Below are 17,371 nucleotides of genomic sequence, written 5' to 3' on the forward strand. Positions count from 1 at the left end.
CCTTACTTAAAAATCACCTCCTCCAAGAGGCCTTCCCAGACTGAGCTCCTCTTCCCCCTCTACTCCCTCTGCCATCCCCCCTTTACCTCTCCGCAGCTAAAGCCTCATTTTCCCCTTTTCCCTCTGCTCCTCCACCTCTCCCTTCCCATCCCCACAGCACTGTACCCGTCCGCTCAACTGTATATATTTTCGTTACCCTATTTATTTTGTTAATGAATTGTACATCGCCTTGATTCTATTTAGTTGCCATCGGTTTTTACGAGATGTTCTTCCCCTTGACGCTGTTTAGTGCCATTGTTCTTGTCTGTCCGTCTCCCCCGATTAGACTGTAAGCCCGTCAAACGGCAGGGACTGTCTCTATCTGTTGCCGACTTGTTCATCCCAAGCGCTTAGTACAGTGCTCTGCACATAGTAAGCGCTCAATAAATACTATTGAACTTGTCCAAGGTCTCACAGTGGACAGTGGCAAATCCAGGACTAGAGGATTCGTCTCCTGAATCCCAGTCTTGGGCCCTTTCTATTAGGTCTTATACTTTTTACATACTCTATTACTTAAGAAGTAACTCATAGACATATTTCTGTTTTCCTTTTCCTCCTATCGATAATTTATTTTAGTCAATCAATCATTCATATGTATTGACCACTTACTCTGTGTAGAGCACTGAACTAAGCTCTGGGGAGAGTACAATATAATAAAGTTGGTAGACACATTCACTGAACATGAGCTTACAGTCTAGAGAGGGAGACAGGCTTTAATATGAATAAATAAATTCCTGATATGCACATAAGTGCTGTGGTACTGAGGAAAAGATGAATACAGAATGCTGTGTGACCTTGGGGAAGTCATTTCACTTCTTGGGCCTCAGTTACCTCATCTATAAAATGGGGATTGAGACTGTGAACCCCATGTGGGACAGGGGCTATGTCCAAACCTGATTTGCTGTTATCCACCCCAGCGCTTAGTATAGTGTCTGGCACATAGTAAGCATTTAACAAATACCACTATTATCATCATAATCATTATCATCCAAGCCAAATGAAAGGGTGACCCAGAAGGGAGTGGGCAAAGAGGAAATGAAGGCTTAGTCAGTGGAGGTCTCTTGGAGAAGATGTGCTTTTAATGTGATTTTGAAGATGGCGAGAGTGATTATTTGTCAGATATGAAGGGGTAGGGCATTCCAGGCCAGAGGCAGGACATGGGTGAGAGGTTGGGGTTGAGATTGATGAGATCGAGGTACAGTGAGTAGGTTGGCATTAGAGGAGCGAAGTTTGTGGGCAGGGCTGTAGTAGGAAAGCAGTGAGGTGAGGTAGGAGGAGGCAAGGTAATTGAGTGCTTTAAAGTCAATAGTGAGGAGTTTCTGTTTGATGTAGAGGTGGACAGACAAACCCTGGAGGTTCTTGAGGAATGGAGAAACATGGATTAAATGGTTTTGTAGAAAAAATGATTCAGGCAACAGAGTGAAGTATGTCCTGGAGTGGAAAGAGACAACAGACAGGGAGGTCAGCAAGGCAGCTGATGCAGTATTCAAGGTGGGTTAGGATAGTGCTTGGATTAACATGGTAACAGTTTAGATAGAGAGGAAATATCAGATTTTAGTGATGTTGTGAAGACTGAACCAGTAGAATTTGGTGACAGATTGGAGATGTGGATTGAATGAGAGAGAGGAGTCGAGAATAACTCCAAGGTTATGGACTCATGAGATGGAAGGATGGTGTTGCTGTCTACGGTGATAGGAAAGTCATGGGGAGGACAGCATTTGGGTGGAAAGATAAAGAGTTCTGTTTTGGACACATTATGTTTGAGGTGTTTTGGGGACATCCTGGTAAAGATGTCCTGAAAGCAGGAGGAAATGTGAGACTGAAGAGAAAGATCAGGGCTGGAAGATGTAGATTTGGGAATCATCTGCATAAAGGTGGTAGTTGAATTCATGGGAGCAAATGAGTTCTTCAAGTGAGTGGGTGTAGATGGACAATAGAAGGGTATGCAGAACTGAATCTTGAGGGACTTTTCCAATTAGAGGGTAGAAAGCAGAGGAGGAGCTGACAAAGGAGCCTGAGAAGGAGCAGATAAAGAAATAGGAGGAGAAACAGGAGAGGACAGTGTCAGTGACGGCAGGGTTGGATAATGTTTCTGGGAGAAGGGGGTGGTCGACAGTGTTAAAGGCAGCTGAGAGGTCGAGGAGGATTAGGATGGAGTAGAGCCCAATGGATGTGGCAAAAGAGATCATTCTGTTATGCCGTTGTGTTGTGTTTAGTGTCTGTTTCTTCCAATAATAATGTTGGTATTTGTTAAGCGCTTACTATGTGCAAAGCACTGTTCTAAGCGCTGGGGAGGATACAAGGTGATAAGGTTGTCCCACATGGGGCTCACAGTCTTAATCCCCATTTTACAAATGAGGTAACTGAGGACCAGAGAAGTGAAGTGACTTGCCGAAAGTCACACAGCTGACAAGCAGCGGAGCGGGGATTTGAACCCATGATCTCTGACTCCCCAGCCTGTGCTCTTTCCACTGAGCCACGGAGACTGTAAACTCTTTGAGGGTAGGCATCATGTGTATGTAGTAGCATATTTTTGTACTCTCCCAGGTGCTTAATAGTGTGCTCAGACTACTAAATAAATACATAAATAATTTTGGCAAAGGAAGATACTATTTCTCCCTTGTTTGCAGAGACAAAGGGCAGTCTGCTTTCCTTAAGACTCATAAACATAGACATTTCTCCTCACTGGGGCAAACTAACATGTTATTTTTGCTTAACACATTTCTGTTGATGCTTCTTCCTACTTTCTATAGTCAACAAAAAGCCCAAGGTCCCACAATAGACCAATAGTTGATCTGAGATTAGAATCCAGGTTTTCTGTCACTCAGTTGCTTGCTCTAGGATACTAAGCCTTGCTGCCCCAATTCTGGGATACTGAAATAAATCTACAGCAGAGGAAGTACACTGGTGAACTGCAATTACTATGAGACCATACATCTATAAAACCCAAACCTGGGTCTTTGAGACATTCTGTTAATAGTAGAACTAATATGGGAAGCAATGTGACTTTGTGGAGAGAACAGAGGTGTGGAAGTCAGAGGACTGGGTTCTAATCCTGCCTTTGCCACTTGTCTGCTGTGTGACCTTGGGAAAATCACTGAACTTCTCTGTGCTTCAGTTTCCTCATCTGTAAAATGGGGATTCAACACTTGTTTACTTGTTCTCCCTCCTACTTAGGCTTTGAGCCCCATGTGGGACAGAGACCGTGTCCACTCTGATTATTTTGCATCTACCTCAGTACTTAGTACAGTGTTTGGCAAATAGTAAGCACTTAAGAAATATTTATCATCATTATTATTTATTATTCAATCAATGGTATTTATTGAGTACTTACTATGTGTAGGGCACCATACTAAGCACTTGAGAGAGTTCAATATAATCAAGTTGGTAGACATGTTCCCTGCCCCAAATGAGGTTACAGTCTAGAGAGGGAGATAGACACTAATATAAATATTATCCATAACTGTTCATTGTGGATCAGTACTTCAAATTTTCTAGATTTCCATTCTGTTCGATTGAAATAAAGAAGAATGACTGAGTCTTCGTACACTTACTCAATCGTGTTTCTGTCAACTTTCCCCGTCATGTTAATTCCATAAAACTGCTGCATAGCTGCTAGGGCGGATTGCATGGTCTCTGCAGAGCGCAGCACCGACATTCTGGGGTCAGTTGGCGGGAGGTAGCCGTATTTTTGTAACCAAACCTGAAATGACAATAAAGTTTCCATTACATCAAATTTATGTCAGAAACTCTGATGAAGTAGAATCTACATGTACTTTATTTTCACTTTGCAAACAATTAGGTGGGACCTGTGATTCTTAATTCTTTTACTTGTTTGGGAATCAGGCAAATCTATTCTCCTTAGGTCATTTTATACATATGCCTATTAATTATGGTATTTATTAAATGTTGTAGGGGATACAAGAGAACCAGGTCAGGAAACTTATTTGTTCATGAGGACAAAGAGTTGAAGCATCCATCAATCAACAATTTGTCATATTTAATAGCACTTACTGTGTGCAGAGCACTGTACTAAGCTTTTGGAAGAGCATTCTATAACAATATAATAGACATATTCCCTGTCCACAGTGAACTTATGGTTTAGAGGGAAAGATAGACATTAACATAAATGAATGAATTACATATATATACGTAACTGCTGTGAGGCTGGAAGGGGAGATGAATTAAGGGAGCAAGTCAGAGTGACACAGAAGGGAGTGGAAGAAAATGAAGAGGGCTTATTAGAGAAGCCCTCTTGGAGGAGATATGCCTTCAGTAAGGCTTTGAAGGGGGGAGAGTAATTATCTGTCAGATATGAAGAAGCAGCGTGGCTCAGTGGAAAGAGTACGGGCTTTGGAGTCAGAGGTCATGGGTTCGAATTCCGACTTGGCCACTTGTCAGCTGGGTGACTTTGGGCAAGTCACTTCACTTCTCGGTGCCTCAGTTACCTCAATCTGTAAAATGGGGATTAAGACTGTGAGCCCCACGTGGGACAACCTGATTCCCGTGCGTCTACCCCAGCACTTAGAACAGTACTCAGCACATAGAAAGCGCTTAACAAATATCAACATTATTATTATTATGAAGAAGGAGGGTGTTCAGGCCAGGGACAGGATGTGGCTGAGAGGTAGGCAGCAAGATAGATGAACTCAAGGTACAGTGGAGAACCTAGAGTGTTCTCTCCAAATTATAATAGTAATAATAATAATGGTATTTGTTAAGCGTTTATTATGTGCCAGGCACTGTACTAAGAGCTGGGATGGATACAAGCAAATTGGTTTGAACACAGTCCCTGTCCCATGTGGGGCTCACAGTCTCAATCCCCATTTTACAGATAAGGTAACTGAGGCACAAAGAAGTAAAGTGACTTGCCCAAGGTCACACAGCAGACAAGTGGTGGAGCAGGGATTAGAACCCATGACCTTCTGACTCCCAGTGGTCTGTCCACTACACTTCTCATTGCATCACTGGTTTTTAAAACACAATTTCCAGAACACCATACTTTTCAGGAACATTATCCCCATATCATAGCAGAACTCTGAGAAACTGGCACTGAAATTTAATAGTGCGATGTTTTAAAAAGTATAAATTGGGAATTACAGTTAAAATCTTTTTGGAGCTTACTATTATCTGGAAAGGGTGTAATGAGTGAGTGCTTAAAGGAAAAACTGAGAAAACTGAATGTGAAGTAATAAAGAGATCAACTGCTAATTGGCCAGGGAACAAAAAATAAGGTAAGAGTGTTTTGTTCTGTTTTTTCCTTTTTTAGTTTTAAATGTATTTCCTTATGAATAGTTTTTAATTGGAAATTTTAGTAATATAACATGAAAAAAAGAGTTCTCCTCCTCCCTTTAAGTGCATGAAGTTCCTCAACCAGTCACTTTAAGCCCTGGAGGATGCTCAGACTCACAGACAGATTGCATCAGCATTGAAGAGACTTCGGCTGATCAGTTCTCAATCACCAATGGAATAAAAAATGGTTGCATATTGTGGTTTCATATTGCTCTGTGCCAAGCACTGTATTAAAGGCTGGGGTAGATACAAGATGATCAGGTCAGACACAGTCCCCATCCCACTTGTAGATATAAGATAATCAGAATAGATACCGTCCTTGTTCCAAATGGAGATAGAAAATAATCAGGTCAGATGTAGTCCCTGTCCCACATGGGATTCACAGACTAAGCATCTTTGGACCAAGTTGGATTTTACCCTGGTCAAGGAAAAGAACAAAGAATTTGGACGCTGGTGACTTAACCTGAGGGTGGTCATCTCTTCCAACTCAACAGGACAATTCTGTAATTTAGGCAGCACCTTGTCCAGTGATGCAGGGATAGGCAGAGGCAGAAAGCACTGAAGAAAAATTGTTCATCAAACCTGGGGCTGGAGGTGGAAACTGTGTGTTCAAGGGATGACAAATATGTGCACAGAGTAGTCAAAAACAGGATACTCACTCTTTGCTATATGGTGAAGAGAAGTGGAAGGGCCATAAAAGAAGAATAAAGGATTTGAACTGCATTATTTTTTAGTATGCAGGAGTATAATTTCCAATTGTATGTCTGTGCATCCACACATTAAAATTTAAATAGAAATCTTTCATTCTCCTTTTATGCTAAGATTAGATGTGAAAGAGAATATTTTAAACATTACATACCATGTACATAGTATATAACATTCATAGTATTTTCTTTAACATCCCATTCAGCAAAAATGTCATAATCTATGCTAGAAACATTTGTCACTATTTATGCTAAGTAGAAATGGATTCTAATCATTCATTCCATCGTATTTATTGAGTGCTTACTGTGTGGAAAGCACTGTACTAAGTGCTTGGGGTAGTATGATAAAACAACAGACACATTCCCTGCCCAAAATGAGATCACTCTGTTTAAATCAGAAAGGAAAGGAAAGGAAAATGCATAAACTATGGGGCACTTTACTACAGTGAGGTTATTGCTCTCTCCCTCATGATTTGCCAAACCATATAGCACTTTAGGTTTCTTTGGGTTTCTGCAGTATTGCATGAATTAATAGAGTAAAATAGTAAGGAATGGCAAGAGTGTAAAGACTTCTACTAGTGACAGACATAATGATAATATAGTAATTTATATTGAAAAATATCAGTCATGGTGTTCTCTTCAAATTAACTATACTCTGAACCATCAGTTCTCATTGATTCAATGTTTTGGTAACATAATTTCTCAGAAGACCATATTTTTCAGGAACACTATCCCCATATTGTAGCAGAACTCTCAGAACTGACACTGAAATTGACTACTACTGTCATGAAAGGAAAAAGAACCTTATAACAGGGGATTGCCATACACTATTTGAAAATGAACAGTTATTAGGGAAGAGTGTTTGCAAAGTCCTGCCATATTCTTAGGAATTTATGTATCATAGAACACGAACATAGCAGAGCACTTTTTCAGCTTAGTTTTGATTCTGTTACTAAATTGATGGATTTGTAATCTCTTCCATTTTTAAGCATCAATATAAAATAATTTCACCGTTGCCCTTTGTTATTCTTCTCTTTGGTGTTTCTCATAAATTAAGAGATGATTTAACCTCATTTTATTCACAATAGAGTAACACCATGAAATACAGATTGAAGTCTGTTTCCTTGAATTGTTTTCACTCATTTCGCACTTAGTAGTGTACCGTCTGGTTGCTAGGTTACTCGTGATGCTGGTTGGCTGGGAATGATTTTGTTGGGAAGAGTCAGAGAAGAGCATCAACAATGAATTCTGTTACCGGGGAGAAAAGAAAATGCAAATGTAAGGAATAATTTGGTCTTTAAAAAGAGTTCCTGTGGGGGGGGGTAAGGGGATCAAGTTTTTCCCACCCCATCCCTGACCTCTTCCAGGATCCAAACTGCAGAATCCACAGTCCTGCATGACGTTTGTGTGTGCGTGTGTGTGTATGTAAGCATGCCTGCACCAATGATGTGTGTGGCCTTCTCTTTGGAGTGCCACCCTGCTGTGTTGCAGTGTCACCATGTCTTGGGATGGGGAAGGGAATGGAAAGGGCTCCTCTGTTTCCCTTCCTCCCTTCTTCCCCAGCTTCACAGTTTCCTCCAGTTTTGTGGGAGCAAGCTGAGTAAGGAAGAGGGAGAAGGAGGCCACAGGAGGAGAAACACATCAGGAAATGCCAACCAGTTACAGCAGGAATAGGGCAGTGTCCAAGTCATCTCCTTGTCCCCTCAGGAAGGTGGGAGTCCCCATGACTCCTGTACACCTAGTAGAATCCCTCACCAAGATGAAAGGTCACCCAGTCCCCGCCACCCCACTGAGCATCCATGGCAGAAAACTAGGGCCACCCATGGCTCCTGTCCATCTCCACTGCAGCTCTGGATGGAGAGGTGTGGCACTACAGAGATTGATGTCATTCATTCATTCATGCAATCATATTTATTGAGTGCTTACTGTGTGCAGAGAGATAGTATGGCATAGTGGATAGAGCATGAGCCTGGAGTCAGAAGGTCATGGGTTCAAATCCCAGCTCTGCCACTTGGCTGCTTTGTGACCTTGGCCAAATCATTTCACTTCTCTGGGCCTCAGTTATCTCATCTGTAAAATCGGGGTTAAGACTGTGACTGGGGCTGTGTTTGACCTATTAACTTGTACCTACCCCAGGGCTTAGAACTCTGCTTGGCACGGAGCGCTTAACAAGTACCATAATTATTATTATTACTATTATTACTACTAAGTGCTTGGGAGAGTACAATATAATAATAAACAGTACAGTGTAACAAAAAACACAGTACGCTATGTAATGCATCATCTACAGTGCAGGTCACACAGGGGGCCTTGTAAGTGAGTGCTGCTGTGAGCTTTAGTTTCATTTGATCTGGCCCAATCTGGCATATTTACTTTTCCCTTATTTGTCCTCATATTAATTTCTGTAAGTGTTTTGCTGGATCTACTGCAGCATCATCAACTTATATGAAATTTACATATACTAACAATAGTTTTGATGCTTAAAAACGAAGCTTAGCTAATAATGCTGAGGAACGAGTATTTATTTTCCAGCCCGTTATATTGATTTGTAATTCTCCCTTCCTTAGAGTCCTCCTAAAATCCTATCAGTCATTCAATTAACCAATGGTATTTATTGGGCGCTTACTGTGTGCAGAGCAGTGTATTAAGTAAGCATTTGGGAAAGTACAATTTAACAGAGTGGGAAGACACAATCCTTGCCCTCCAACAATCCTCCCAACAAGTAATCATCATCAGTGGTATTAACTGAGAGCTTACTGTGTGCAGAGCACTGTACTAAGTAGTTGGGAAAGTACAAACAACAAAGTTGGCAGACACGTTCCCTGCCCACAACAATTTTAGAGTCTAGAAGGATGTCTAGATAACACAGAAGGGAGAGAAAGCCAAGGAATAGAGGACTCAATCAGGGAAAACCTCTTAGAGGATCTGTGACTTTAATAATGCTTTGAAGATGTGGAGAGAGGGGGTAGCATATATGGAGGTCGGAGAGAGTTTCAGGCTAGGGGAAGGATGGGGGAAGGCGGTTAGGCTGGATATAGGTGAGATCGGGGCACAGTCGATAAGGTGGTGCTAGAGGAGTGAAGAGTTCAAGTTGTGCAAAACTGAACCTTTTTTAGAAAAATGATCCGTGCAGCAGAGTGAAGTATGGGCTGGAGTGGGGAAGAGACAGGAGGCAGGTCAGTGAGGAAGCAGATGTGATAATCAGGTGGGATAGGATAAGTGATTGAATCAGCCATCCAATCACCAGCACTATGAAACACATCATCTCTTTACTGCCTGTACTTTTTTTACCCACACCAAACATGTGTATATTTAGTTGCTTATTCATTTGATCAATCAACTGTCTGGTGATTCTATTGTACATCCAAACCCCTCATTTAGTACAGTGAATTTCACTAAGTGGTAAAATACCATCAGTACTAATACTTCCGACTCAACACTTTGCTCTGGTCTTGGAGATTCTTCAGCTCCCATATTTACACCTTAATGCCAAATGGACAAAATCACTTTCTTTGATTATGGATTATATGCAAATCTCAAATCATGAGACCCATCTTCAAGCCATACAATATCAATTAATTATTTGGAAATAACAATGCCAAATAGGCATGATACCTCTGTAGTAATGAGAAACAGACTAACTCTTGTTTCGTTGTTGTGGTATTTGTTAAACGCTCACTAGGTGCCAGCCACCATATTATTCATTCATTCAATCATATTTATTGAGCGCTTACTATGTGTAGACCACTGTACTAAGTGCTTGTAATGTACAATTTGGCAACAGATACAGACAATCTCTGCCCAATAACGGGCTCACAGTCTAAACAAATATTAGGTGCTGGGGTAGTTACAAACTAATCTGGTTGGACACAGTCCATTTCTCACATGGGGCTCACAGTCAATCTCTGTCAAGTGAGCAGGGGGGAGTATTATCATTTCCATTTCACAAACGATGAAATCGAGGAGCAAAGATACTAAGATACTTGTCGGCTGATGCTCGATTATGGGCAGGGCTTGGGGCTAGAATCTAAGTTTCTGCGTGGGCTCCTTCCCTTTTCTGAAGCAGGACCATGGAATAGCCCCTGCCATCCCACCCACCCATCTCCCCCTCCTCACTCTTCAGTCATCGTGTATCTACCCCAGCCTTTAGTACAGTGCTTGTCACATGGCAATGTGAAACCACAATATGCGACCGTTTTCATTCCATTGGTGACTGAGAACTGATCAGACAAAGTCCCTTAAATGCTGATGCAATCTGTCTGTGATTCTGAGCATCCCCCAGGCCTTAAAGTGACTGGTTGAGGAACTTTATGGGCTTAAAGGGAGGAGGATAACTCTTTTTTTCATGTTATATTACTAAAATTTCCAATTGAAAGCTATTCATAAGGAAATACATTTAAAACTCAGAAAGAAAAAAACAGAACAAAATGCTGTTTCCTTATTTTTCCTTTCTGGCCAATTAGCGGTTGATTTCTTTATCACTCTGCTGTGTGACCTTGGGCAAGTCACTGAACCTCTCTGTGCCTCCATTAACTCCACCTGTAAAATGGGTATTAAGAATGTGAGCCCCATGTGGGACAACCTGATTACCTTATATCTACCCCAGAGCTTAGAACAGTACTTGGCACATAGTAAGCGCTTAACAAATACCATTGTTATTATTATTATTATTATTATTAATACCCATTTTACAGAAGAGGTAACTGAGGCACAGAGAAGTTCAGTGACTTGCCCAAGGTCGCACAGCAGACAAGTGCTGTTCTTTCCCCTAAACCATGCTACTTCTCTTCTGGAGAAGTAAACAAGTGTTTCTATAAACAGGAACGAGCAAAGCAATTCCTATACTCAGCCTGAAGAAAACCAAGATACAAATATATCCTATCTCTCAGTTCATGGTTTATTCTTTGGGAAAAACCAATCCTCTTTTGAAACCTACAAATAACCCAAGTAAATAGTATTGATTGACTAACTGAATGACATCAAGTAGGTTCATTCATTCATTCAATCGTATTTATTGAGCACTTACTGTGTGCAGAGCACTGTACTAAGTGCTTGGAAAGTACAATAAAACAATAAAGAGAGACAATCCCTGAGGACATAGGACTCACAGTCTAGAGTGGAGGGATCCTGGACTAAACCTGAAATGGAAACTCTTTGTTTCTGCACAGAGCAAGCCACACATTTCAACAATGGACATGGGTTTAGCTTTGTGCAAATTCTAGTCCAAAACTATTTCTAATGTAAAAAATCCTCTGAAAGAATATGCTCAGGCATTAACATCAACATCAGCATTTTCAAATATTACCCTGCAGTCATTTTTAATCCAGGATTTTTCATATTTTTCTTTATAAGAAATAGAATTTCTACCAAACTCTTAAGCTGATGCCAAACTAGAGATATGTAGGGAAACTTGGTTTACAATGAGCCAACGAAAAGCAAGTCTCCACCTTCCTGATAATGCTTCATTTCCTCTCATTTCAGTATGCTTGTCCCGTAGCCTCTCAGTGCTTATCTACTAAGAACAATGCTCTTTTCTTTTCGAAGACCTTGAGACTTAAAAAGCCATAAAAGTTACCTTCTCAATTAACTTATTTCTGAACCTCTGATCAACACATTTCAAATCTAGTAGAGGTTTTTAGTGACTTCAAAGACAACTGGGCAAGCTTGCCACATTGTAAGCAGTTTAATCAAGGTTCTCAAGACAATTTTATGCAAATAATTGTGTGCTAAGACCAAAAGGCAAAGGGAAAGCATTTAGGAGCTAAAGTCTATTGTATATTAAAAGAGGTTTTAAGGATGAATTATAAATAACAATTAAGAATCAAACTAGTGTAGAATAGTACTTCTAAGCTGGCCAAATAAAAAAAAATTTTCATAAGATAAATGTGCAGGTTTAAAGTTTGCCTTTCTGTCTATTCAGAATCTTTAACTCTGAAACAGCTAGGCTGCAAATAGTGGAGACATGTAGAGGTGAAAGATTCAATCAATCAGTTATTAATTGAGCTCTTACTATGTATACAATTAAGTTCTTGAGAGAGTACAGTGGGAGAAGGGAGATGCAATTTCTGGAGTTGGAACTAGGGCAGAATTGCTCTCGGAGGCAGGAGTTGGGCAGTGAGTGGGGGAAGGATGAAGCACTGGCTTCTATTGGGCTCCCAGGTACAGGAGAGATACTGCAAATGCTGAAATAATAACAATCATGGTACTTGTTAAGCACCTACTATGTGCTAAGCACTGTTCTAAGAACTTACATAGATACAAGTTAATCAGGTTGGGCAGTCTTTGCCCCACATGGGGCTCACACTCTTAATGCCCATTTAAAGATGAGGGAACTGAGGCCCAGAGAAGTGAAGCAATTTGCCCAAGGTCACACAGCAGACAAGTGACAGAGCTGGGATTAGAACCCAAGTCCTTCTGACCCGGCCCATGCTCTACCCACTAACCCATGCTGCTTCTCCCTCAGGACTTAGTACAATGGTTGGCAGATAGTAATGCTTAACAAATGTCTCAATTATTATCACAATTAGGAGACCACAAATGGGGTTCAGTGATGGAGGTGAGTAGGGGCGAAGGAGCAGCCTGAGGGAAAGGTTTTCCCTGTACCCCATTGTGAGGAGGGAGGGGGTAAGGAGGGTAAAGGTTTGGAAAAGGGAGTCTCACTACAGAACCAAATAGCATGGGTTGGATCTGGGCCTGACCACAGATGGCAAAAGAACCAGAAAAGGCATGGTTTCACAGGGGCCCAAGTAATGGGGCACAGGTGGGGGAAAAGGGCCAGAATTTCCCACAAGAGGCGAAGAGAGAGGATGTGGATGGGAATGCGAGAGAGCGGAAAGGAATAAAGTCTCCAGATGCTGCAATGGAAAATCAGGGGAGCTGATTTATTTGACAATAATAGTTCTTAACTGGCAGCAGGATTAAGAACTGCAATCCAAGTGTTGAGACAGAGAGGAGTCAGAACTACAGTGTTATCTGTAGTAACATTGGCTTCTCCCTTCACCTCAGCCCTGAAAACCTTGCTTAAGGCATTGCAGACTTCCTGGATAGTAGTTCCTCTCACTGCTTCATGGCATTTGCTGTTGCCTCCACTTTTTCTGTGGGGCTAAAAGTTTGCTCTGCCCTTCCTCCAAATGTCTTCTCCAACACAGGTTATCACATGGGCCAGATGAAGACGAATAAGGAAACCCTGCTACTTTTACAAGCTGCCTACATGCCAAGTATCCCATCAGGATGTGCTTAAAATGAACCCTATTGAAAATGTTGGGGCCATCCTGGCTGCAAATATTTCTGCAGTGTTGGTCTCCAGCAGCCATTAAAGCCAAAAGAGCAGCTAGCCAATATGAAACCTCACTGTGAAGAATTAGTCTGAGCTTGCTTACTGAAAAGATTTGCACAGAGTTTTTGGAAATTATTGGTGATCAAAGAGAAATATTTATCTTCTTGCTAGACTGAAAACAGCATTTCTGAATACAATATGTGCCACCGTGTAATTCATTGAACCAAGCATTTCGGGAACACTTCATTTGGAAAATGTGACCCAAGAGAGAAACTCCAAAGTAGGATAGCCCAGAAGCTATATCATTTAAATCTTCAGTGAGTTACTTTTTCGTTTCCTCCAAAGTCAGAACTGAACCAAATGACAATTCAATTGTGCCCTAAAGTTGTCATCACTTACTGACTTGAAAACATCTTAACTAAAACCACTATATTGTAAGTTTTCTCAAAGAAGTAAACAAGCAGAGACACTGTATAATAAGACATCTTAATTGGAGGGACATACATGCCTAATGTACTAATACATGATGTTGTGCTTGTTAGAAAGATTCACGTGGACTTGGTCTTTTTTTCCACACTAATAAAATCAAAAGGTCAAGCAGCAAAATTCCTTTGGAAAAATGATTAAACTGTTTCTGACACTTGATATTTTCACCAATTGGATGAAATAACTTTACCGTTACAACTGCCCTGCGTTCAAGCTGGCAACAAAAACTTGAATGTTTAAGCATTTAAAAGGAATTTTAGTACAACCAATATTTGTGTTAAAATATCATAGATTGTTAACACATTCCTTGAAATCATGCAATACAATTTCCAAATTTGTCTACCTGAATAAAAAAAAGATGACATTTGGACCCATTTACAATGTTGAAAGCAGTATTTAGAAATCATTACCACAGGTGGTCTGATGTACCAAAAAGATTAAGTAAAAGAAAACTATAAAGAGCCTTAGATTTTTGACACAATCAATTCCTTGAAAATGGTGTCTAAAGACCAAATGTATATCAGAACTAATTTTCTCATAGAAATAACGCTATGAATAGTTAAAAAGTTAAAACTGTAGAAGAGGCCCTTTATCCTTATAAGGAAGGTACCCTTTATATGCGAACTATGATTTTCTGCATTTCAGAAATTGTGCTTAACCTGTTTGAACATAAGGGCCTTTATGTTCCAATGCAGTTGTCATCAGCATGATAATAATGATGATAATATAAATTGTGGTATTTTCTAAGCACTTACTATGTGCCAGTCACTGTATTAAGCTCTGGGGCAGATGCAAGCAAATCGGGTTGGACAAAGTCCTGCCCCGTATAAGGCTCAAAGTCTTAATTCCGCAGCGTGGCTCAGTGGAAAGAGTCCGGGCTTGGGAGTCAGAGGTCATGGGTTCGAATCCCGGCTCTGCCACTTGTCAGCTGTGTGACTGTGGGTGTCACTTCACTTCTCTGTGCCTCAGTTACCTCATCTGGAAAATGGGGATGAAGACTTTGAGCCTCACGTGGGACAAGCTGATTACTCTGTATCTACCCCAGTGCTTAGAACAGTGCTCTGCACATAGTAAGCGTTTAACAAATACCAACATTATTATTATTTTTATTTTACAGACGAGAGAACTGAGGCCCAGAGAAGTGAAGTGAATTGTCTAGGGTCTCACAGCAGACGAGTGGTGGATGCATATTAGAACCCATGACCTTCTGATTCCCAGGCCCAGGCTTTATTTCCCTATGCCATGCTGTTTCTCTAATCTGGTGAATATTGTGCTAAAATTCTGTGTGCAGCCTCTTATTTGACTCATTTGTGTTCAATTTAATGAAAGATATTGTGGCTCAATTTTCTAAAAATTAAAATTAAAAATGGACCAGCCCTTGATCCCAAATTGAGCGTGTGAACCAGCAAAACTGATTCAGAAAGCTATTTTGCTCTGAAATATATTTGCTCTGAAATATATAAACTGCCAAACTCAGTTTCTCCATTCTTGTTACATAAATTAAGTAGCTTATTTTACTTAAATTCAGGCCTCATACTATTGAGCATCATTGTGAAACTGTTATAATTATTTGAAGTTAAGAGCCTGAGCTTCGGAGTCAGAGGTCATGAGTTCAACTCCCGGCTCTGCCACTTGTCAGCTGTGTGACTGTGGGCAAGTCACTTCACTTTTCTGTGCCTCAGTTACCTCATCTGTAAAATGGGGATCAACTGTGAGCCTCACATGGAACAACCTGATTACCCTGTATCTACCCCAGCACTTAGAACAGTGCTCTGCACAAAGTAAGTGCTTAACAAATACCAACATTATTATTATTATTATTACTTAATAATGCCATTTTAATGGGGACACTCATCTACACTGATGTTCCTGAGTGAACCTGAATTGTCTGAAGCATTTAGATTAATGGCAATTTATGACACATTCCATCAGACCATTTATTGGCCCTTTATTCATCTGTTTTTTATTCATCTTGATGAAAATGCAAACCCAAGTTGGATTCTATGCTACCAGTTACTCATCTGATTGAGTTGAGGAGGAGGAATGTGTTCTATGTCAGATTATATGAGGGATAGGTACAAAACCTAGGCAGGATTAGGCTTCCTGATTTCTCAAGTCACTGCAGGGGTCTTTCTGAAAATGGCCAGGCATCAATCAGTCAATCAAAGGGATTTATTGAGCACTGAGCGTGTGCAGAGCACTGTACTAAAGTGCTTGGGAGAGTACAATAAAACAGAGTAGGTAGACATGCCCCCTGTCCACAAGAAACTTACAGTCTAAAGGGTGATAATGACATTAAAATACATTATGGATATGTACATAAGTGCTGTAGGTTTTAGGGTGGAGTGAATATCAGGTTCTTAAAGAGTACAGATAATAATAATGATGGCATTTGTTAAGTGCTTACTAAGAGCCAAGCACTGTTCTAAGCGCTGAGCACTGCAAATGCATTGGCAACACAGAAGAGAGATGAAGTAGGGGAAATGAGTCTCCCTGCCCCACCCCCGACCCAAGACTATAAACTCGTTTTGGACAGAGAATGTGTCCGTTTTATTGTTGTATTGTACTCTCCCAAATACTTAGTACAGTGTTCTGCACACAGTAAGTGTTCAATAAATATGATTGATTTATGGATTGATTGAGGAGGTTGGTGGGCATCTACAGGAGGTTCTGGAAGAGCGGGGAGAAATGAACTGAATGATTATTTTTAGAAAAATGATCTGGGCAGCAAAGTATGAACTAGACTGGTAAGTGATGGGAGGCCAGTGAGGAGGCTGATGCAGTAGTTAAGAAGCAGCATGGCCTAGTGGCAAGAGCACGGGCTTGGGAGTCAGAGGTTGTGGGTTCTAATCCCTGCTCTGCCACCTTTCTGCTGTGTGACCTTGGGCAAGACACTTAACTTTCCTATGCCTCAGTTACCTCATCTGTAAACTGGGGATTGCAACTGTGAGCCCCATGTGGGACAGGGACTGTGTCCATCATAATAATAATAATAATAATAATAATAATAATATACTCATGGCATTTAAGTGCTTACTATGTGCCAGGCACAGTACTAAGCACTGGGGTGAATACAAGGAAATCAGGTTTGACACAGTCCCTGTCCCACGTTGGGCCTCAGAGTCTCAATCCCCATTTAACCGAAGAGGGAAGTGAGGCACAGAGGAAGGGAAGTGACTTACCCAAGGTCACACTGCGGACAAGTGGCAGAGCCAGGATTAGAACTCACGACCGTCTGACTCCCAGGCCTGTGCTCAATCTGCTACGCCATGCTTAATTATCTTGTATCTATTCCAGTGCATAAGCAGTGCTTGGCACATAGTGCTTAACAAATACCATAATTATCATCATCATTATTATTATTAAGGCAGGATAGGGTAAGTCCTTGATTCAACAGTATAGCAATTTGGATCGGGAGGAAAGGGAGGATTTTAGTGATGTTGTCAAGTTTGAACTGACAGGATTTGGTGTCAGATTGAATATGTGGGTTGAATAAGAAAGATGGGTCAAGGAAAACGCCAAGGTTACAGATTTGTGAGACAGGAAGAATGGTGGTGTTGTTTATAAGTCATTG

General features: G+C 40.9%; 1 protein-coding gene across 1 annotated transcript in view; it reads right to left on the reverse strand.

Annotated features, from left to right (window-relative positions):
- MMP16 (matrix metallopeptidase 16) overlaps positions 1–17,371 on the reverse strand; it is a 278,169-nt gene that overhangs the window by 141,814 nt on the left and 118,984 nt on the right. Inside the window, exon 2 of the mRNA XM_007669580.4 lies at positions 3,594–3,742. Within this exon, the coding sequence (XP_007667770.2) occupies positions 3,594–3,742 (149 nt within the window). The remainder of the gene's footprint in view (positions 1–3,593; positions 3,743–17,371) is intronic.

Source organism: Ornithorhynchus anatinus, chromosome 4, assembly GCF_004115215.2.
Source record: "Ornithorhynchus anatinus isolate Pmale09 chromosome 4, mOrnAna1.pri.v4, whole genome shotgun sequence".
Taxonomy (NCBI): Eukaryota; Metazoa; Chordata; class Mammalia; order Monotremata; family Ornithorhynchidae; genus Ornithorhynchus; species Ornithorhynchus anatinus.